This window comes from Carettochelys insculpta, chromosome 8 (genome assembly GCF_033958435.1).
Source record: "Carettochelys insculpta isolate YL-2023 chromosome 8, ASM3395843v1, whole genome shotgun sequence".
Lineage (NCBI taxonomy): Eukaryota > Metazoa > Chordata > Testudines > Carettochelyidae > Carettochelys > Carettochelys insculpta.
Genome location: NC_134144.1, coordinates 14,304,766 through 14,328,204, shown reverse-complemented (window position 1 = coordinate 14,328,204; position 23,439 = coordinate 14,304,766). Strand labels below are relative to the sequence as shown.

At 44.1% G+C, this 23,439-nt stretch overlaps 1 protein-coding gene across 3 annotated transcripts in view; it reads left to right on the top strand.

Annotated features, from left to right (window-relative positions):
• The window catches only part of SPATS2L (spermatogenesis associated serine rich 2 like), a 114,506-nt gene that overhangs the window by 37,506 nt on the left and 53,561 nt on the right, over positions 1-23,439 (top strand). For 2 of the 3 annotated variants that reach the window (XM_075001809.1, XM_075001808.1), the window contains one exon: positions 22,282-22,340. In XM_075001809.1, the coding sequence (XP_074857910.1) occupies positions 22,302-22,340 (39 nt within the window). In that variant the 5' untranslated portion in view covers positions 22,282-22,301. Of the gene's footprint in view, positions 1-9,286; positions 9,307-22,281; positions 22,341-23,439 lie in introns of those variants that run through there. The other variant, XM_075001810.1, reaches the window with a different exon arrangement.

Below are 23,439 nucleotides of genomic sequence, written 5' to 3'. Positions count from 1 at the left end.
GCTTGCCATCAACAAGGTGAAGGGTCATGGTGGTGAAGATGCAGAACACTGATGGGGCAGTGACACAGCCTTGTTTGACTCCTGTTTTGACCACTACATAAACAGTGAAGCTCTGCATCTTAATTTATTTATTAATGAAGCTGTTGTAAGTAGGACTACTAGTGACTTTCAAAAGTATCACCAGCACTCGGACCATACCTACAGGTAAAAAGGTCAAATTTGGGCACTTCACCTTGGAAAAGTTGCTGACCCTTTGGCTAGATAGACCTTTGGTTTAACCCAGCATGGCTATTCTTACGGGTGTTCTATTGTGGGTGCCATTGTTGACAGTGAAAATTCTATTAATGCAGCCTTTAGTCCTTGGACTCCCATTGCTGATGCAGATGAGGGAAATTTAAATGCCTGCTTCTAATTTTTATCCAAGTATGGTGCGGTGAATATGGGTGATCCAAGAAGTATTGTGCCTTCTGGAGCTCCCAAGGGTCACAGTCTCTGTATCACCCTCAAACAAAGCCACACCCATCCCATTAGAGCCCCACTGCTGTTTTGAGAGCTAGCTTGAGCAGAGCCAGTGCATAGGTATCTAGCCATGATGGCAATCGCATTCATCCAGTGGAAGCAGTGTTACGGTTTGTCACAGTGTTTTATTTAACATTAAATACCCTTTGTTTTATGGTGGGTTTGTTAAATTGTCAGGGTAAAGCTGCATGGAAAATCTTATTCTCATCTATGTTTTATGTGTGTATAGGATAGAAATTGGACTGACAAAGCATTTCACTTATGCATAGATTACGTCACCATAAAACACAGGTGGTTTGCAGAGCTCCCATTATCATAGCATAGCAGCTAGTATGAACAATTTTGAAACAAAGTTGATTTTGTTTGGTTGATGGTATGTACTCCTCCTGCTTGGTTTCATTTCTGACTACGTGAGCTGATAGCTCAGTTCCCATTGCCTTCAGATGAAAACAAAAGTAATATGTCCGTACTCCCTGTCTCATCTCTTTTCCCCTGTGTGTTGAATTGCTGTGAAGGACTATCACAGTTTTCAGCTGAATGACATGCTGAATTTATATTCTGAGCTCATCCAGTACTTGGTGCAAGATGATTCTTTGAGGAAGATAGAAAAGAGCAGCTACGAAGAGGGAGAAAAATGAATTTGATCAACCTATAAAGTAAAATGCTGCAAAGATTCATTTTTCTCAGCACTAAAATGCAAAGGTGACCAGAGCCCAGTATTTTAATCTCTTGACTGTATTTATTGAAATATATCAAGAATTTCTTTCTGTTAATTATTGCCTGAAACTAGCCACCCATTCCTGTCCCGTGTGTATGAGAATGTGACCTGAAATCTGTAACAAACAGGACTGAGAGTATATGATTCCAATAGGGTTTAATATTTTCAAAGTTGCCAAATAATTTAACAGTAGTCTTCCAGGTTGAGACATTGACTTAAAAGTCAGTACATCCCCTCTCTGTCACAGACTATGTGTAACCCTAGCCACGATTGATTTATGCAGCTGTTGTAGTCAACTTGTAATTTTTAAAATGGATACCGCCACGACCTCCAGAGGTAGTGTATTCTTTTGGGATTAGTGAATTTCCCTTGGAGACGCTGGCCAGATAGTTCACATGAAGGTGAGACAGCAATTTTCTCATATCTTCCCAGCCTTTGTTGGAACATCTTACTTTAGCAATGCACAGGCTGTGCCCGGGGAGGAAGAGGATTTGGAGCAAATAATCAGTTTGCAAACCCCTAAAAGATAATAAGGTGATAAGTAGCAGCATGGAGTCAACAAAAAACAAATCTTGTCAAACCAACCTAATAGCTAATAGAATCATAGAATAGAATCATAGAATAGAATCATAGAACGTTAGGGTTGGAAGGGATCTCAGGAGGTCATCTAGTCCAGGCCCCTACCTAAAACAGGATCAACCCCAACTAAATCATCTCAGCCATAACTATGCCAAGCTGGGACTTAAAAACCTCTAGGGATGGAGATTCCACCACCTTTCTCGGTAACGCATTCCAGTGCTTCACCACCCTCCTGGTGATATAGTTTTTCCTAATATCCAACCCACACCTCTCTGTCTGTAATTTCTGACCATTGCTCCTTGTTCTGCCATCTGTCAAGATTGAGAACAGTTTCTCTCCATCTTCTTTAGAGTCCTCTTTCAGAAATTTGAAGGCTGCTGTCAAATCACCCCTCTTTCTTCTCTTCTGCAAGCTAAATAAGCCGAAATCTCTCAGCCTCTCATCATAGGTCATGTGTTTCCGCCCCTTAGTTGTTCTTGTTGCCCTCTGCTCTCTCTAATGTGTCCACATCCTTTCTATACTGGGTGGCCGAAAACTGGATGCAATACTCCAGATGTGGCCTCATCTGTGCCTAGTCGAGGGGAATAATAACTTCTCTAGATCTGCTGGAAGTGCTTCTCCTAACGCACCCCAATATGCTATTAGCCTTCTTAGCTACAAGGGCACACTGTTGACTCATATCCAGCCTCTCATCCACTGTAATCTCCAGTCTTCTTCTGCTGCACTGCTGCTTAGCCAGTCAGCCTTCAGCCTGTAACTATGCTTGGGATGCTTCTGTCCCAAGTGCAGGACTCTGCGCTTCTCGTTGTTGAACCTTGTCAAAGGTGATTAATAAAGATGTTGAACCGTACTGCCCCTAGAACCGATCCTTGGGGCACTCCACTTGAAACCACCCGCCAACCAGACATTGAGCCGTTGACCACTACCTGTTGTGCTCATCTGTCAAGCCAGCTTTCTATCTTTTTTACAGTCCATGTATCCAATCCATACTTCCTTAACTTGCCGGCAAGAATTTTGTGGGAAATTGTATCACAAGCTCTCCTAAAGTCAGAGCATATCACATCCACTGGCTTCCCCAAGTCCACAGAGTCAGTTACCTCATGATAGGAGCTAATCAGATTGGTCAGGCACAACTTGCCATTGGTGAATTCATGTTGACTACTCTTGATCACTTTCCCCTCTTCCAAGTGCTCCAAAATGGATTTCTTGAGGATCTCCCCCATGATTTTTCCAGGGACTGAGGTACGGCTGACTGGTCTATGGTTCCCTGGATAGTCCTTCTTTCCTTTTTGAAAGATGGGCACTACATTTGCCTTTTTCCAATCACCTGATTACCATGAGTTTTCAAAGATAATAGTCAAAGCCTCTGCAATGACATCTGCCAATTCCCTCAATACGCTTGGATGCATTAAATCCAGACCCGTGGATTTGTGTGCACTAGCTTTTCTAAATAGCTCTTAACCTGTTCTTTCCCCACTGTGGGGTGCCCACCTCCTTCCCATACTGCATTGCCTAGTGCCGTAGTCGGGGAACTGACCTTGTCCGTGAAGACTGAGGCAAAAAAAACGTTGATTACTTCAGCCTGTCCCACATCATCTGTCACCAGGTTACCTCCCTCATCCAGTAACGGCCCAGCATCCTCCCTGATACCCCTCTTATTGTTAACATTCCTGTAGAAACCTTTCTCTTGACCTTCACATTCCTTACTAGCTGCAATTCCAATTGTTCTTTTACTTTCCTACTTACCCCCGCTCCCCCCGCCCGGCATTCTCCAGCCACGTATTTATACTCCTCCTTAGTCATCTGTCCAGGTTCCACTTTTTATGCGCATCCTTTTTGAGTTTAAGTTCACCAGGGATTTCCCTGGTAAGCCACGCTAGTTGCCTACCATATTTGCTTTTCTTACTGCACATCGGGATGGTTAGTTCCTGTGCCTTCAGTAAGACTTCTTTAAAATACTGCCAGTTCTCCTGAACTCCTTCCCCCTTCATATTAGCTTCCCAAGGGATCCTGCCTATCAGTTCTCTCAGGACATCAAAGTCTGCTCTTCTGAAATGAAGGGTCTGTATTTTACTGCTCAGCTTTCTTCCTGTAAGAGTGTGAGAGGAAGGCCAGGTAGGACAGGGGTTAAACAGGGCATGTGTGCCCAATGAGCCCCACCCCGGTTCACCTGCAGCCAGTGTCAGGCCTGGAGGTGTATAAGGGGAGGGAAGCCAGCCCAGTTTAGGGCTGACGAGCCAAGAGGCAGGAGCTGGCTCTGAGGCAGCAGGGTCCAAGCCAGAGCTGCCACCCAGTCAGCTGCCAGAGGGCAGAGCCTCTGGACCCTCCCCCAGCTGCAAAGGGGGGAGCCCCGCCCACTGGAAGGGAAAATAGATTCTTGGGGCCATACCCCAAATTTATCCCTTAGCCCCTTGGGTGGGGGCTGAAGACCCACACCCCAGGCCCCAGCAAGGGGGCGTAGCTACTCAGCCACCGTGCCATTTGTGGGAACCAGTCACTCTTCCTTTTGTCAGAATCCTGAAATCTACTATCTCATGATCACTTCAGCCCAGGTTACCACCCACTTCTATTTCTCCTGATTTTTCTTCCCTGTTTGTGAGCAGCAGGCCAAGGGTAAGAAACCGTACGGGTAGGTGGGAAATGGTAGATGGGTATATATTGATTTTAGTAAGATTTTTTTACAGTGTCTTGTATGAACTTCTTATGAACAAACTACAGAAATGCAAAGCTAGGCAAAGCAACTATAAGGCAAAAATATAACTGGTTAGAAAACTGTTCCCAGAGAGTAGTTATCAGTAGTTCACAGTCATACTAGAAGCAGTTATCAAGGGGGTGCCACAAGAAATGGTCCTTGGTCCTGGGTCTGTTCTGTTCTGTACTTTCATCAGTGATTTAAAATAGATAATGGCACAGAGAGCACACTTGCAAAGTTTGCAGACAATAGCAAGGTAGGAAGAGTTGTGAGTGCTTTGAAACATCGGATTAAATTTAGAAATGATCTGGACAAATTGGAGGAATGTCCTCAAGTAAGAAAGAAGACATTCAGTAAGGACAAATGCAAAGTACTCCACTTAGGAAGGACCAGGCAGTTGCACATGTACAAAATGGGAAATGACTGCCGAGGAAGCAGTCTGACACTGTTCCCAAAAGAAAGTAGATATCATTGTGGGAGGTTTTAGCAGGACTGTCATAAGCAAGACGTAAGTAATTCTTCTGCTCGTCTCTGCATGGATAAAACCTCAGCAAGAGTATTGTGTCTAGTTCTGGGCACCACATTTTAGGACAGATGCGGACAACTTGGTGAAAGTCCAGAGGAGAACAGCAAAAATGATTACGATCTAGAAAACGTGATTTATGAGGGAAGACTGGAAAAAACATTGGGTTTGTTTTCTCTAGTGAAGAGAAGACTGAGGGAGTCATAACAGTTTTCAAGTACGTATAGCTTGTTACAAGGAGAAAGGGGGGAAGAGCCTGATTACCATGGCCTGGGACAGAAACCGAGCCAGCCTGTGTGCTGGCTCAGACCTTTAAATGTAGAGCAGCAGTGGGGAGAGCTGCCTGATCCCAGTACAAGCTAGGATAGAGACTGAGCCAGCCACTCCCTATTTACTTGGGTCGAGGAGAGGTTACAAGTAACTGGCAGCAGTAACTCTAAGGAGATGCTTATTGGCTAGTTGTGTAACTAGATATTCTATTACAAGGGTCAGCAACTTCTCCGAGCTGGAGTGTCCAAATTTGACCTTTGTACCTCTCTGTACAGTCCAAGTTCTGGTGATCCATTTTAAAGTCACTAATAGCCCTACTTAAAACAGTTTCTTTAATATGTAGAGATGCAGAGCTTTACTGTTTAGGTGGTGGTTGGTGGAATTAGCTGGTTGTTTGTTAATCCACAGGCTTTGAGCAAGTTCCTGGGCTACATGGAGAAGCAGGGGTGGGACTGAGCTCCTGTCTCGCATGCCCATGAAAATCAGCTCCTTTGCCATCTTGGCCTGGGTGCTGAGGATTGCTGGCCCCTGCGCTGTTATATCCCTAGTTTCTTGATTCCAGTGAGATTCTCATTACCATTACTGGGAATTTTTCACACAGTTCATAAAGGCACTAATGCACGTGCTCCAGTTCAGTTCTGTGTAGGAAGTTTCTCAAGCATTTATTTATGTCCTACAGGATGCAGTAGAACTTCAGCATGGGCTTCAGCAGTTTGCTGACTTGGGGCCACACAGAGGAGAGCAGGTCTGAGTTCCATTATGTGGATTTGGGAGCAGAAATTTAAACCAAAGGTGGCCACTTGGCTTGAAAGAAGTAAACTGAAAAATGTGTGTAATTTTGTGACCATTTATGAACGTGTTGCTGTTGCTGGCTGAGCTCCTGGGTAGTTTAGAAACAGAAAAGCCTGTGTTTGTCGGAAGTCCAGACAGATAAAGTCCTTCCAAAACTAACATGTTAAAATTGAAGTTGTGCAATTATCTCAGGAAAAGAAATTAAAAAATCTGAAGCAGGGGGAAAAACTAGTTCAGTTTTGCGGAGAACATTGAAGAGTCACTTCCTTACCAGTGTCTCTGTTCTTCCCTGTACTGGATTTTTTATTTATTTATTTATTTATTTATTTTTACTCCAAATGCTTTATTAAATGAACAATTACCGTGGGGCTTGTGTGACAAAAGAAGCACGATAAGCATTTCTCCTGTTGAATGTAATTGACCACGCTTGTGTCAAAATAGGACCTTGAACTGGGGTTTCACAAAAAATTTATTGGGAAGTTGCAAAGGTTAATGAAGTTATTAGTTTTTTATAGTTAGAATGTACACTGAGAATTTGCTCCATTGTTATTCCTGGCTCCTCTTATTTTCTTCCTGGATGAGTTTTTGTTGTTGGCAACAGAAAGTGTTACTGATCCTTTGTGAGTGTGTTATTGCCCAAGAATTTGCACCCTAAGTGCTCATTTTGGGCAGCTTCAGGTTATTTAAGGGGCTCCTGTAGCAAGGTGATCCAGGCTGCATCTACACTACAAGATAAAATTGAATTTATTAATACTGATTTTGTAATGGGAATTTAGAAATGCAACTTTGACTATCCTCACCTCCCCACATGCTTCTCACAAAGCTGACTTGTTGCTGCAACACTCAATTGGCAAACATCAACTGTTGCAGTAGTGCATTGTGGGAACCTAGCCCACAGTTCCCTCATTCCCGTAGCATGCTGAGTATGCTTTCTGGTCTCAGACGACATCTTCACACATTGCATTTTCCTCATTCCCCTCCCGTGCTAAGCAAATGTCCATTTTTCCTGTTGGAAGGAAGGATAAGGAGAGCATCTACAGACACAGCAAAAAAGTTAACAGAAATCTTTCTTCTGTAACTGAATTCTCGACTGGCCATCCACTGACTGTCCCCCCTCCTGTGATTACATCTGATCCTAAAAATAATACAGGGACCCTGAAAAGCTTGAAGAAAGGGATGATAGAGAATTTTTTGAAAAAAGAGAGTTGATGAAGGGAGGGTCTTTGGCTTTCCAGTGCACTATAAGTCTTCTTTGCACAGGCTGTGTTCTCAACTGTCCCCCATCCTGTGATTGCATCCGATCCCTGAAAATAACACAGGGACACAGATTGTATTCTCAAAGATAGAAAACAGGTGATAGAAAAGTCGAGAAAAAAAGATGCTTGTCTTCCCTCTTCACTACACAGACATTGCCAACAAAGGTGATGTCACTGAAATCTCATACACTGAATGTCTAATGGAAACAGGAATCTCAACTTGCCCTTCAACTTGTGGGGTATTTTTTTTTGGGGGGGAGGCATGTCAAAGCATGAAGACAGATAGGAAATGTTAGGAAAAAGATTTTATAAAACAGAAATATCAAAGCACCAGGTGTCTGCAATGGACAGCAAGCCCCCAAAAATATTTTTGGCACGGGCCTGTGGTCTGCGAATGCAGAGCCGGTTGAAATGTTGAAGTAGTTGAAGTAGTCCCCCCAATTGTCTTAGCCACCAGGGGAGACTTTTTCCTAGGAGCAGCCAGCCCTCGAGTACCTTAGCTGCTGGGGGAGACTTCTCCCCCCAACCCCGGTGGCTGCAAGCCCCCGAAATTCTTTGCCACCCTTGGAGCACTAACCTCACACAAGCTAGGACATGATGCTGCCTGGCAGCATGATCAGCATCGAATGGCAGGCACATCCTTTTATTGGGTCGGGGCCACCCGCGTGATGTGGCTGAGTGCAGGAAGGACTCCAACTGCGTGGCACCTGTAGGGGAGTGAGTGGGGTTCAAGCACAAATGTAAACCGCTGAGAAGAAGTTTTTTGGTGTCTTATGCAAGCATGACCCCCGCAACAGCCTTGTTGTTACATGGTGCAGTGGGGCAGTGGCTGGCACCAGGCAGTGCAGAGAAAAATTTGTGGAGGCAGAACCATGAACTCCATGCTGGGGCTATTGTAATGGTTAGATGCGCTCACAGAGGGATTGGGGTTCAGGTGGCACCGTCCCCACTTACGTGCTGGGGGAACTGACACCCCAGGCCATCCCATCCCTTTATATTGTGCAATTTGTTCATCTTGGTTACCCATAAAGATCTGCAGGACTGTACAGAGGGGGCATGGCAATTGGACAGAGCGATTCCTGCACTTTCCAGTGCAGGGAGCACAAGATGATAGCGGGAGGAAATATTCCTTGCACGTTCCCTCCAGCAAGCTCAGTCTGCTCGCTCACAGGAAGATGAAACAAATACATTATTCATTGGTCACTCAGATGTTGATGTCCAGGAGAATGTTAATATTCAGTCCCCAAAAATGAGGAAATCACTGACATGGATGCAATTCCACTCTTAGATCTGCTTCTCCACATTGCTCTCCTACTTTTTTTTCCTTATTGAGACCTCTACCCATCTAAGAAGAGCAGCAGCAAGTCAAGGGCTGTTGTATGGCTACAAGAGGAGACTCTTATCCCAAGTAAATTGCTTTTTATAAAAGTGTTTTGTTTTTTTTCAAGGCTGGTAGTATGTGAAAGTCCAAATATGCAGTAACCACAGAGAGCTGTTTCTGTTCAGCCACAATTCTTGGGTCTGTTCAGGCAGGCAACACAGCTCTATTCAGAATCGAACCACATATCTCATCTGGTGCCTGAAGTGCCAGTGCTGCACAGCTCGGAGAAGTGGCTAAACCACAAACACAAACTGTCTCCCATCAGCCCGGACAGCTAGTGGTGAATGAAGACTTTAATACTACAACTTACTTAAAATGTTTTCACAGTACAAAAATAGTTCTAGCTAGGTGCCAGGTTTAAGAGGCAACTGTATATTGAAAGTCACAGCAGCAGTTTGAGCCAAGTGAGAAACCATTAACTTGTTTCTGGTACAGGTCTGCATTTGACGATGGAGAATCTGGAACTTCGTTCTTTTTGGTGAAATTCTCTCATCTCTACATACTGACTGAGTTATTTGGAGACTCTTGGCAGTCACTCAATAATGAGGAGGACGTCTTCATGTCACCCTCTTATTTGTGAGTCTATTGATGGTTGATCAGCCCAATTCTGGAGCCACGGGTCTAATCACAGAAGGGACAAACTTTGGTAGCTGTTAGAGGGGTGCGGTGCAGTTTTTGCTGCCCTTTTTTCTTCTTCTCCCTCTCCTTGTCTGCACTGTGGTGGACGCTCTCAAATTCTGCCATCCCTTCATGGATTACCGCTCTCCACTGGGGATTGTCCTGGGCAAGGTTCTCCAAAGTGTCAACACGGATGCTGCACTTTTTTAATGTGTGCCTTCAGCCTGTTTGTATATTGCTTCCTGTGGCCCCCAAAGTTCCTCCTCCCTTCTTCCAATTCCAAAAAAAAGTCTGTTTTGGGAGGCGCTGATCAGACATCCAAACCACGTGACCAGTCCAACCAGTTGTTGGTGAATGGTAATGGCTTTAATGCTGGTCATGTTTGACTCTTCCAGGACACTAGTGTTGGTGTGCCTATCCTCTCAAGAGATAGTTAGGATTCTCCTGAGGCAGCATTGATGATGTTGTTCAAGTGCCTTCAAATGACGCTTGTATTTTGTCCGGTTTTCACTTGCATACAGTAGCATTGACATAACGACTGCCCTCTGTACAAGGAGTTTTGTCGTGATATAGATGTCCCAGCTTTCAAAGGACGTTTGTCTCAGATGGGAAAAAGCAGAGCTTGCACGGCTCACATGATGCTGGATTTCTGTGTCAATGTCAACTTTAGCAGACAGATGACTTTGAAGGTGTTGGAATTGCTCCACATTTTCTAGCAGTTCTCTCTTGACTGCAGTAGAGGGTACATGAGATTATCCCATTGGCGAGGGTTGGTGGAGCACCTTGGTCTTTTTGACATTCAGTGTGAGGCCAAGATTCTCATATGCTTTGGTGAAGGCACTTAAGATGGTTTGAAGGGCTGTGAGAGAAAGAGCAGCAGCCATGTCATCATCCATGTATTGGAGCCCCATGACTGAGTCATGGCAGTCTTGCTTTTAGCCTGAGATTGAAAAGCTTCCCAGTCATTCTGTAGACAGTCTTCATGTCATCTGGAGGCTTGTCGTCAAAAATGTTGAAGGGTCTTGGCAATGATGGAGCAATGATACAGCCTTGTTTGACTCTCATTTTGACCTCAAAAGGGTCCCTTTAGGATCCACTGTTGCTCAGTAATGTAGCAGTCATGTTGTGTTGAAGCAACCTCAATAGTCTAGTGAATTTTTTGGGTCAGCCAGTCTTTGAGAGGATGATCTACAAAGTGCTGTGAGTGATTGAGTTGAGTGCTTTTGGTTTGGTCAGTGAAACTCATGTATAAAGCTTGGTTTTGTTCATGACATTTTTCTTGCTGTTGCTGGGCGGTGAAGGTCACGTCTGCTGTTCCTTGGAACTGTCAGAAGCCAGACTGGGATTCTGGGAGAATTTCTTCTAAGAATGGCAGGAGCTGGTTTGCAGGGATTTGAACAAAGATTTTTCCCTGCCGTTGCCAACTGGGAGATGCCATGATAGTTTCCACCGTCTGACTTGTCACCCTTCTTGAAGAGACTGACGATCAGTGTGTCTCTGAACTCTCACAGCATCTGCTTTCTATCCCAGATCTTGAGAATCAGGAGGTGGAACTGTTTGTGGAGCTCTGATCTGCCTTCTTTGAATACTTCAGCAGGGATTCCATCTAGTCTGGTTGACTTGTTGCACTTCATCTCTTTGATGGCAGCTTGGAGTCACTCAGGGTAGGAAGTGCTGCAGAATCATGCTTCTGCAGCTGCTGAAGTATTTGGCTGAGGGATTATAGGCCATGATAGAGGGGTGATTCCAGAGATCATTCTAATAACCCACACTCTTTGGTGTCCCAAATATGGGACTGTCCTGCTGAAAACAGGTTGGACGGTCACCCTACTGATTGCAGCCTGGGCCTGTAGGCACTACTATTATACCACTAACTGCAGTGGTAACTAGGAGCTGTGGCGCACTGAACACTTCTGAAAATCTGGCTTCTAAATCCCCATGACAGGTTGACCTTGTAATTTAAAAGAACAGTACTGTGATTAAGAAAAAAAATTATCACCCTAGTTTGTGCCATGTTCTGTGTGGCAGTACAGATTTGGGAATCAGCGGAAATAAATTAGTCTGCGGTTTGTTTCTTGGTGTGCTGTGCTAAGCTGAAATCAGAGTGTGTGTGTGTAATTTTGCATGACTCAAGTCACTGGCTAGAATGACTAGTGTTTAATATACAGTTTGTGGAAGTTGGAAGTTATCTCTGGTTTTACAGACGAAAAATTGTTAGAGGGAGCATGTAGTTTTTGTTCAGCAGACTTCTATATTTCACTGCAGTTTATCACTGTGTTTGGCAAGACTTTCAGACACGTAGTGAAGAGTGAGATTCACATTTTTTTTTGGCAAGTTCTGTTATGGAAGGGGAATTTTCTTTCACACCTGGCTCTTTCTGAAATGCTGGGAGAAATCCTCTTCACACTGCATATGAGAAAGGACTGTTTTACATGACTCTGAGTAGCTGAGACCAGCCTCAGTTGTCCACAGTTGTATTAGTAACAGAGACAAAGCCATGCTGGTCTATATACTATCGAAACGAAGAAAAAACAAAACACAGCAAAAAGTACTACTTGACTGCTTTTTTGTTTTGACAGTTGTATTAGTGAGAGTTGAATACTAATCCTAGGACTCGAGACATATCCTGTTTGTGTTGAATAATGTACAATAAGTCAGATTCACTTGCAGGGCGGAAGTCAGGAGAACCTATACTCCAAATCCCAGGAACAAATGGTTTGCCAGCAATGCAAGGCGCACACAACACTTGTTCCACTACAGGACCCACAGGGCCAGGGCTGGAGTCGGCTTTCCCGTGCAGGCCAGGGCCAGAACTGCCTTTCTCCCACAGCTCTGCAGAGCTACGGCTGGACGTGAACCCAGCTTTCCCCTGAAGGGTGGAGGCCAGCCACCCAGGGCCGGAGCTGCATCCTGAGCATGTTCCTGAGCCAGCTTCTCCTAGCAGCCCCAAGGCAGAAGGTGGGGGAACAGCCAAGTGATAGGAGGAGGAGTGAGGGGAATAAAGCTTGGGGGCCATGGCAGGGAGCCTTTCCTTGTCCGTCAAATTCTCTTGTCCAGGACCAGTCAGGTCCCGACCATGCTGGACAAGGGAGGTGGAACCTGTACCATAGTTTTAAAATCAAACAATACAAATACAAATAATGGCCAAAATTGTGCCCTAAAACAGAGAAATAATTTATTTTTGTACCAATTGCACAAATACAATGTGAGTAATGACTTTGTGTTGCTATTTGTTACCTTTGGGTTTTTATTATTGCAAATGCACACGTGCATATTACATTGTCCTGGAGTTAGCTGTTCTCATGAGCTTTCTGCCTTACTGAGCTGAGAGCTCATGAGAGAAATATTTTTATTGATTTGTTATAGCAGACCACAGTTCTGGTATATTTAAGGTTCATTAGTGCTTTCTGTTTGAAGGTTGACTCTACCTGTTCTGAAATTTACATGCTTACTTGGATTGTCTTGAAAATGTCAGTGCCTCACAGGAGTAGGGGTGGTGTCAATTGCCAAAATTTGGGGTCATTTGAAGAACAAGTTCCTGAGATACATCAGCCCAAAAGATTTACAAACTAATAGATTTTTGTACTGTCATTTTTCGGTGCAGACCTAGGCTGCAAAACATGGTTCCAGTTTTTCCCCAGTGAGCTTCAGACACTCTCAGGTATCTCAGGTAGTGCGAGGCACCCAAAGACTCACTGAGGAAGTAATACTGAAAAGCATATTAAATGAAGAGTTTAGGCCAACAAGGTGTTTGAAATGAACATGTATGCGTAGCAAACCTAGTTAAGAGGATTTGCAAGCAGACCGTTGTTACGGTAAATAGACACTGCAGGCACAGATGTAATTGCAGTGCAGGTAGACCTACCTACCCGTGCAAGGTTTCATTTAGTTAGCACAGCTAGAATTAACAGGGAATCTGCAGGGACCCAAGTGTCAATGTGGGCTGTCCTAGCCCCTAGTTTTGTGTTTGTGTTGGCAGCCTGCCCTGGAACTCCCCCTATGAGTTGTGCTGCCTAGATTAAAGTTATTGCAGATCAGCTTACGGTGCTGCTGGAGACATGTCTAGTAAGTGGATAGCTCGAGGGGGCATAGAACCTGAGCTACCTCCAGGTACTGTACATTTGAACCCTGCATTTGGCAGAAATCTGCGGTGAGCTCTAGCTCTGTTGCTCCTATTCTTTAATCCGATATGGTTTTTGTTTGTTTGTTTTACTTTTGGGAAAAGTGCCCTGCTAATTCAGACAGCTAATTTATAAGGGGCCTAATCTGGAAGGTGACACATTACACATGCTCAGTACAGGTGCATGAGCATGATTGCTGGGCAAGTTGCTACTTTTCCACCTGGGGGATGATTAGAACAAAGTGCCAACATTGATTGATCAACCACTATTGATTAACTAGACAAGAGATGAAGGACAATTAAAATGTTTTACTCATGTCTTCTGAACATGGAGCTGAGCGTGCTTAAGGTCACGGGACTCTTGAGACAGGCCCTAACATGAGGTGCTCATCACATTGTTTCACTTTTTTTTTGCATAATGAGTGACGAGGGGAGGTCAGGGCAGTGAGGAGGAATGTGGGTGAGTGTGGGAGCAGTGATGGGGAAGTGGGTGCTGGCAGAGGAGTGGGAGAACGGCAGAGAATGTTTTGGGGCTGCAGTGAAGGGGGGCAAGATTCAGAGGGACAAATGGGATGTGTGATGGGGAAAGTGGTAGTAGGGTCTGGGGAGGGGAGGAGGTGGATTAGACAGCGGGAGAGGACAGAAAGGGAAGAGTGGGACGCTGGGAGGGAGGACATAGGGGTGTGATTGGCATGGGGAGTGAGGGAGATAAGGGAAGAGGGACCTCTTCTCTTCACATTTTCCCCTCCCGCTGTGTAACAGGATCCAGGGAGAGGGGCAGATCTGAACCCCTTTCCTTGCACTTTGTGTGTGGAATTTCCCACCTTTATAGTTGTAACCTTGGCCATACCTGACCATGATTAGAAGAACGGGGCCCTTTCAGATATCTGTTGTGCTGGTTCAAGACTAAAAATAGTATTGCAGTTTGACATCTGGGGATTCAAGCCAGCCTCAGCATACCTGGCATACAATGGGGGTAGGAGGCAGGGTTCTCTTTTGGCCCACCTCTCATTGATAGGATAGCATATGTAAGTCACACACGGGTCAGCATTTAAACCTTGACATGGAGGGAGAATTTTGTGAGAGATATTTAAACAAAATAGAAGTGTGAAATAAGGAGTGATCCCCACTATCATTTTGAAATAGGTGCATTTGGCAGCATTTTATAGAATTTTTGATAAGTTTCTAAACAAAGATTTATTCAAGAAAATGTTCCAAAGGCCCTTTTTCACATTGCTCTGAAGGTTGGTACCAGTTGAACAGATACCTCTTAAATGCAATATCTGTGGAAATTATGTATGTTAATTGAAGGCCTTATGTCTCCAGCCCTTCTGGCTTTTTCATTACCTAAAACATATGCCAGGCTACAGAAAAGACAGTCTAATACCATACACCTGAGACAGCAAACTCATTGAAAACGAGGATCTGATTTTGCCGAAGAAGAGAGCACAATTCTAGCGACGCATTAGATGTATGGACGGGCTCTCAAAATGGGGTTACTTTGCTTTTCTGCACTTTGTGTACCAGGCTCTCCTAGCAACAGGATTTTGACTAACTTGGAAATGATTAAATAACTCTTAATGAAAATACTCTACAGTCCTTCATTAATATACTACATGAGCACGTTCTGAATAATACAACTGCGAAGACTGCACCCCACCGTAAATGGTGAAAGTCAGCACAAGCAACTGTGCTCTGACTTTCATAGGTTGTTCAATCATATTGTATAGTACTGAAGAATGGATTTATTAAGCTGCTGCTAATAAACTTGTTACCTCCTGCCAGTTGTCTCTGTAAGAGATACTTTAGTAATAGATGATAAGACTATTAAAGGGAAGGATTAGGGGAGCAGTTGAGTATTGTTATTGAAGGAGTAAGGCGGGAGATGGCAGCAAGGGATTTTTTCATGGGTGGCATCTGAGGGCTGGTCCATACTAGGAGATAAAGTTGAATTTAAGGCTGTATGGTTGATTTTTAAAAACTCTGTCTACATCCCGGTGCTCAGTAAGTCAATTATAAGGGGCTGTAACACCAAATTCTGTACTGCTGAGTTCCCAACAAAGTTATTCAAAAAATCGAATTTGCAATGTTGAACTAAAACAGTGCAGATTAACCACGGTTAAAATTGATTTTATTAGTACTGGAAACTGTCACACACTGCCCCTTGAGGTGTCCTTTCAGGTCATTGCTCCAGGTCAGCAGGAGGTAGGAAACAGGAAACCTGGCATTTTGAATTCATTTCTTTATGATCAGTGTGGTGATCACATCCAGCCATTTTACAGAGCCCCAGCACGGAGCCATTGAAAGAGCCAGAGTCTCAGTTTGTCTTGCCTCAGACTAGCCCCTGCCCCAAGACAGCACATGTGAGGACCAGACAGCAGCACATGAGATAGCAGGCTGTCATGTCCTGTGCTGGGTGAGGTTTCTTCCCTGCCCAGGATATAGCAACAGAGGCTGAGATTTTTTTTCAGTGCTTCACATTTGTACTTGCAGGGTTCCCTGCAGGTGCCATGCAGTTGGGTGTCCAGCCCCCACTTCACCGTATGGCTAGACCCCCCAGGCACCATACGGCAGGCTGGCCCCACCGCACCACATGGTGGGTAGGCTGTTGGTGTCATGCTTGTATGACAGGCCGAGAAACTTTTTCTATGGTTCCCATTTGTATGGGTACAGCCCTGCTTCCTCCCCTAGGCACCATGATGTCAGGGGTCTATCCCCCACCCAACCACATCATATGGCTAGCCCCCGACCCAATAAAAGCATGTGCTTGCAGTGCAATGTGGACAGTGTTTCCAGGCAGTAGTATGTCCTGGCTTGTGTGTGGTGAAGGCTCCAAAGGCAGGAAGGATTTTCAGGGGCTGGCTGTTGCTGGGAAGAAGTTCCCCCCCCCCCAGCAAACATTTTTGGGTGTTGGGTGTCGCCTTGATCTTCAACATTCCCCACTTTTCCTAATTTCCTTCTGAAAATTGACTGTTTGGTTTCAAAGGGAGGGGAATGAGGGCAATGCAGTCTGGGAGGATGATAGTGGGTGCTACCAGGGCACATATGGTTAAAAATTCCGTGATGCAGACAACTCAGTATTTCATTGGGGAAAGAGACTTCTGAAAAATGGCTATTTGTTTTGAGGGCAATGCAGTATGGGAAGATGACATCACACTCCCACAACCATTTGCAGGGATTTTTTTTCCCATAATGCAACAGTGAAAAAACCCAGAATGCAATGGGGCTCAGAGAACTGTGGGATAGGTTCCCGCAATGCATTGCTGCAACAGTCAAACTTGGCAGTTACTGAGGACGCACTAAGTCGACTGTGGGCAGTTGTGGACACTCAACTTCGACTTTTGTAAAATCCAGTGTTACAAATTCCGCTTTGATAAATTTGACTGTATTTCATAGTATAGACAGACCCTGAAAATGGGAGATGGTTAGTCATAGGATGTGCAAAAGAAATTAGCTGGAAGAATGGGGAGTTGGGCTAATGCGCAGGGCAACAGATGTCTAAGGGCTTATCTAGAGATGAGCACTCAGGAGATGTAAGGCAAATCAAAAATGTTTTGAAATCAATGCACATAAATTCATAGATTCCAAGGCCAGAGGGAACTCCTGTGACCATCTTATCTGACCTCCTGTAGAACTCAGACCATAGATTGTCTCCCAAAATAATTCCTAGAGCACATTTTAAAGCATCTAATCTTGACTTACAAATTGTCCATGATGAAGATTCCACCACAACCTTTGGCAAGTTGTTGCATTAGCTAATTACCCTCACTATTAAAAATGTATGCCTTACTTGGTGTCTGAATTTGTTTAGCTTCAGCTTCAAGCCATCGAATCATGTTACAGCTTTTTATACTTGATTGATGAGCCCATTAGGTGCTTGTGGACTGTAATCAGGTCACTCCTTAACCTCTTTGCTAAACTAAATAGCTTGATTTCTTTGAGTATCACTGCAAGGCAGGTTTTCATTCTCATGGCTCTTGTTTGAACTCTTTCCCGAGTTATTGGCTTCCTTCTTGGTTTCTGGACACCAGCCTTTGACACAATAGTCCATCAGTGCTTGCACCAGTGCTTAATACAGAGCTGAAATAACCTCTGTGCTCACACTCGAGATTCATCTATTCAACCCAGAACTGGAGATTGCAGCAGGAAATGGTGCAGTCTTCCAGCACAAACATGGATCCATGAACACACCAACTTATAGCATGGATCATTTCGGCAACCACAGCAGCTGTCACGCAATTTGTCCTTCAATTCCAAAGCTCGATGGCGCTTCTCTATCTTACTGGTGGTGGTGCTGTTGCTGCTGCTGCTGCTGATAATGACAACGAGGATGGTATTTTGAAACAGCAAGTGTGCCAACTTTGGGCCAAGAACACTGGTGGCTGCCATGAATGCATTTATGACAGTGGAGTGGCGTTTTTGTACTCGAGAGACCAGCATACACTGGTGGGATCATATCGTTTTGGAGTCCTGGGATGACCAGCAGTTGGTGCAGAACTTTTGTATCCACAAGTCCACCTTAATGGAACTTTGTGATGCACGAACACCCTCCTTGAAGCACAGCAACACCAAAAGGAGGCAGGCTTTAATGGTACAAAAACAAGTGGCAATTGCACTGTGGAAGTTTGCAACCCCTGACAGTTAGCAGTCAATGGCAAATCAGTTCGGGGTGGGCAAATCTGCAGTGGGATCCATGGTGTTGGAGGTGGCTCATGCAATCTGTGGGCATCTCCTCAGGAAGATTGTGACCATGGGAGATGTACAGGCTGTAGTGGGTGGCTTTTCTGCCTGGGGCTTTCCTAACTGCAGTGGGGCAATAGATGGCATTCACATCCCCATCATGGCCCTGGCACACCTGGCATCGGGCTAAATTAATTGAAAGGGGTACTTCTCCGTGGTCATGCAGGGGTTGGTAGATCACAAAGGCCGTTTCACCAGCCTCAATGTTGGCTGATCAGGGAGGGTTCGTGAGGCGCGCATATTCCAAAATTCGGGACTGTACCGAAAGCTCCTAGATGGGACTTTTTCCTCTGATCGGAAAATCAAGATTGGCGACGTGGAGATGCCCATTGTTATATTGGGTGACCCTGTTTACCCTCTGCGTCCCTGCCTGATGAAACCCTACACAGGAGCCCTGGACCCCAGCAAGAAAAACTTTAATCACAGACTGAGCAGGTGCAGAAATATCATGGAATGTGCCTTTGGATGTTTGAAAGCGAGGTTCAGATGTTTATTGACCCATTTGGATGTTTCTGAAGCTAATGTCCCTATCATTATTACAGTGTGCACTATTGTGCACAACATATGTGAATCAAGGTGGGAGAGTTTCCGGTCTATCTGGTATTCTGAAGTGGAGGTGATAGGCAGGGCTTACTTGTAGCTGTCTATAGTGCCATCCCCCCAGTAGGCATGCTCAGGCTGCAGCAATAAGGGATGCTTTAAAAAATAGCTTTATGACTGATCTATAACGCACATGGTACCTATGTTGAATAGTAACAGAGAGGAGGCTGTGCTAGTCTATACATTATCAAAACAAAAAGCAGTCAAGTAGCACTTTAAAGACTAGCAAAATGGTTTATTAGGTGAGCTTTTGTGGGACAGACCCACTTCTTCAGACCATAGCCAGACCAGAACAGACTCAATATTTAGACCAGAACAGACTCAATATTGAGTCTGTTCTGGTCTGGCTATGGTCTGAAGAAGTGTGTCTGTCCCACGAAAGCTCACCTAATAAACCATTTTGCTAGTCTTTAAAGTGCTACTTGACTGCTTTTTGTTTTGATGGTGCCTATGTATGTCTCTGCCATAATGCCAGTAAATCAATGGTCCTGTAATGAATGAATGCTATTTTTTTGGTGGGACAAGGAAGTTTCACTGCCCGTCTTCCCCACCTGGTTCCCTCAGCTGCACGTCTGCTGTGGATCAGGGAGTTTCACTGACCAGCTGTGCCTTCAGTGGCCCTCATCCTCCCCTCCACCCACCAAGTTCCCTGAGCCGCACATATGCTGCGGACCAGGGAGTTTCACTGCCCAGCTGTGCCTTCAGCAGCACTCACTCTACTCCCACCCACCTGTTTTGATTTGTGTTCCTCCCCTGCCCCTGACTCCTGCAGAACAAGAAATCACACCGAGCTCAGAGGAATGGTTTTATTTTGGGGTTAGGAGATGTTTAAGCGTCGGACAAAAAAGCCTTCTCGAGGGTGGTTGAATAGCCTTTTGCAATGGCCCTTGGGGCTGGAGCCTTGCCCTCTTCCCAGAGTGTGGGGACCCCAATGACGGGGGGGGGTGTCCTCTCCTCAGGGGACTCCAGCCAGTGGGTGTCAGCTGATGCCCTGCTGGTTTGGGAGTCCTGCAACTCAAGCAGGGGGAGTGCAGGATCTCCGTGTGCTGACTAATGGCCATTACGAGTTTTGCAACAGCCTCAGTGTACTTTGCTGCGGCCTCATTTATTTTGGACAATTGCTGCTGCTGGACTCTGATGTCATTCAGCTGTACTGTGATGCCACTGAACAGTGTCTTTTGTGAAGTTCTTACACTCTGCATGAGTGTCTTGCACGTGCTGCATGATCATATCTTGTTTTCCTTTCCTGCATCTCCTGTTTTTTTCTGCAACACCGGGCACTGGGTCTGGAAAATGAAGGTCAAAATTAAGATACAATTGATATAATGTGCTTTGAAGTGCAATGAATGGGTCTTTCTGTGTACTATCACTGAAAGTACACTTTTGAAGGACACATGGGTTATTAAGGATGGGACAGTAAGTGTGCATTTCACAATACCTCACTTGCCATCATTTCTCACATTGCTTAGTGGACATGGTAAGTTATAAGCAATTGTCCTCTTTTGGTGGGAATGGGAAGGCCTGCAAAGCAGGGGCAGCTGCCAGGTGTCCTGTCTGGGTGTCCTGTGGCAGTGACAAATGGACGGCTGCGTGTGGGGCTTCAGTGCACAATAAAAATAATAAAAAGAAAAAAAATATCCAAAGGAAGACTAGATGTAAAGGGACGTGGGAGAGCAAAAGCACAGCAGAGGAATCCCACCAGCATGCAGAGGATGCAGCCATCCACTGAATGCAGCCATGCCAGTTTTGAGTGATCAGACTGTTTGAAGAAAACCTGACCATTAATTCCCACCAGCATGCCTAGTTTAAAAACGTTTTAGTGAGAATTTCAGTACATCTGCATAATTCTTTGTGGACCATGCAAGAATATTACTGATCAGAGAGTTGTTTTCCAGTGACATATTACTGGTGCCCTTTAGCTACAGATTGTACTATTGAGTTGAGACACATTTTGATGATCAGACCAGCTGAAACTCTCTGTTAGATACCAGTGAGTCCCTTCCTCTCTGGCATAGGAATGTTTCTAGGGTGAGAGGGTTTAATACATTTAAATTTCTGTTAATTTACTTCAGGCTTCTTAATTGATTTCCCTTAAGTCTTTCCTGAGTGCCCTGGGGTGGACAATCCCTAAGAGAGGGATTGAATAAGTGATTTGGACACGGAAGGGTTTGACCATTAGTCAGATGATTTAAACTAGGAACTCTTGTCATTCAGGATATAAAGGGGGGGGCTGAGTGCTGGAAAAAACATCTGTTTGGGAAATATGTCGAGGAAATGTGTTTGCAGCTGGGAGGTCAGTTTGAAGGAGCTTATTTTAGAATCGGATGGGAGAACCCGCAGTATTAGATCATATTGCCCATCCCACTGCTAGTTCAGGATTGTATTTTCAGCTGCATAAACTAGTTTTAAATGACCCAAACAGTAGGTTATCCGTCACATCCCTTTGGAAAATATACGTACTCTAATGGTGCTTATTGTCAGGATGTTTTTATAATTGCTCAGTGAAAACAATCTTGTGAATTCAACAAAGTTCATTCTTTGTAAACTCCTGCAGCTCATAGGTTCTTTACCCAATAGTGGTGTTTTTAATTTTTTCTTTTACAATTAGTGCTCGGACTTTACAGTAATTGCTGAGTTTTTTGCAGCGGAGGTGGCATGCTGTAGAAGGGCTTCTCATTGTCCTAGAGATGCAGGACAATGCATATAAATAGTGCTTGCTTTCTGTTTTGTTTGGATCTAGTAAAGAATGGAGAGTACGGTAACTTATTTCCCTTATTGAGACTGCAAAAAATGCTACATAGATAAATGGCAGTGACAAGTGACAGCTAGCAGTGTTAGTCTGTATTCTAGCAAAACAAAAAAGCAGTCATGTAGCACTTCAAAGACTAACAAAATAATTTATTAGGTGATGAGCTTTCATGTGACACACCCACTAAATGGCAATGAGTTGGCCTTGTGTACATGCATATTTACAGTAGACTCTTTCACACCAGCAACCCTGGGACCGGGAGGTTGCTGGACATTCAAATGTTCTGGATAATAGCAAGTATACTAGCAATGTATAACCCTAAAGGAAAACAAGGTTAGATATTAAGAAACAAATACTATGTGTGTAGAGTACTTTATTTACCAACAACAGTAGTATTGTACATTGTAAACTTATACTCTATTTGCTGTATTTATTTGTATTTACTTTCACTTACTGTCCTTATGGAAAACATAACTAAAATGCTGGTTAAAGTTCTGGTTATTTGAGAGTTCCGGATAATAGAATGCTAGCTATGAAAGAGTTTGCTTTATTTGTTTTTCCCAAACTTAATTAAGTATTTTGGGAGAAATTATCAGAGTGGCCATCAACAAGAGTTGGTGAACACACTCTGAGGCCACCACAATTTTTGTTGTGAGAGCCCCTGAGAAGTCTGCATGAATCCTGTAAATTAATCTCTTTTTCTTACTGTTTCTCCTTTTCACAGAGATTCTTATCAACATAGAGATGGCAGAAATCAGTTCTCCTGCAAATATCAAGGAAAAGGTAGGCTTCACTAGTTAGTATAGTTCAATCAGTACAATCCTAAACTATATTTGCATATATACAGATCTCCAGGCTGTTTCCGTACATACCTATTAATCATGTTTAATGGTACCTTAAATTGCTTTCATATATAAAGTTAAGCACACACACAAGTGTTTGTAGGGCTAGGTGTTAATGATGGCTGAAGAAAAATATCTTTGCTTCTGTGAGCAAATAATACTTGTGATTTAGAATTCTCTAAATTCCCCTACCTGGCATTTCGTACATGGAAACTCCCTTACTGCAGAGAATAGCTCTGTCTGATAATCACTGCCATCGTAACTCCTCACTGGCTCTGCATCCCTTTGTAAGGGACCATGGGCCATAATACACATTCATTATCTCTTGAATAGTAACAGAGAAGGAGCCATGTTAGTCTGTATAGTATCAAAACAAAAAAGCAGTCAAGTAGCACTTTAAAGACTAACAAAATAATTTATTAGGTCAGCTTTCGTGGGACAGACCCACTTCTTCAGACCATAGCCATACCAGAACAGACTCAATATTTAAGTCATAGAGAACCAAAAACAGTAATCAAAGAGGACAAATCAGAAAAAAATGATCAAGGTGAGCAAATCAGAGAGCAGAGGGGTGGGGTGGGGGAGGGAGTCAAGAATTAGGTTAAGACAAATATGCCCAAGAGCCCCTATAATGTCCCAGAAAGTTTGCATCCTGGTTCAAACCATGTGTTAATGTGTCGAATTTGAATATGAAAGAGAGTTCAGCAGCTTCTCTTTGTAAAGCAGATGAAATTCTTCAATAAAACACGGACTTTTAAGTCATTAACAGAATGACCTGCTCCATTAAAATGTAGACTAACTGGTTTGTGGATCAGGAGTGTTTTGATGTCTGTTTTGTGCCCATTGACCCTTTGTCTGAGAGAGTTTGAAGTCTGTCCAATATACAAAGCATCTGGGCATTGTTGGCACATGATGGCATATATGAAGTTAGTTGAGGAACATGAGAATGTGCCCATGATTTTGTGAGTAACCTGGTTAGGTCCAGTGATGGTATCACCAGAATAGATATGTGGACAAAGCTGGCAGCGGGCTTTGTTGCA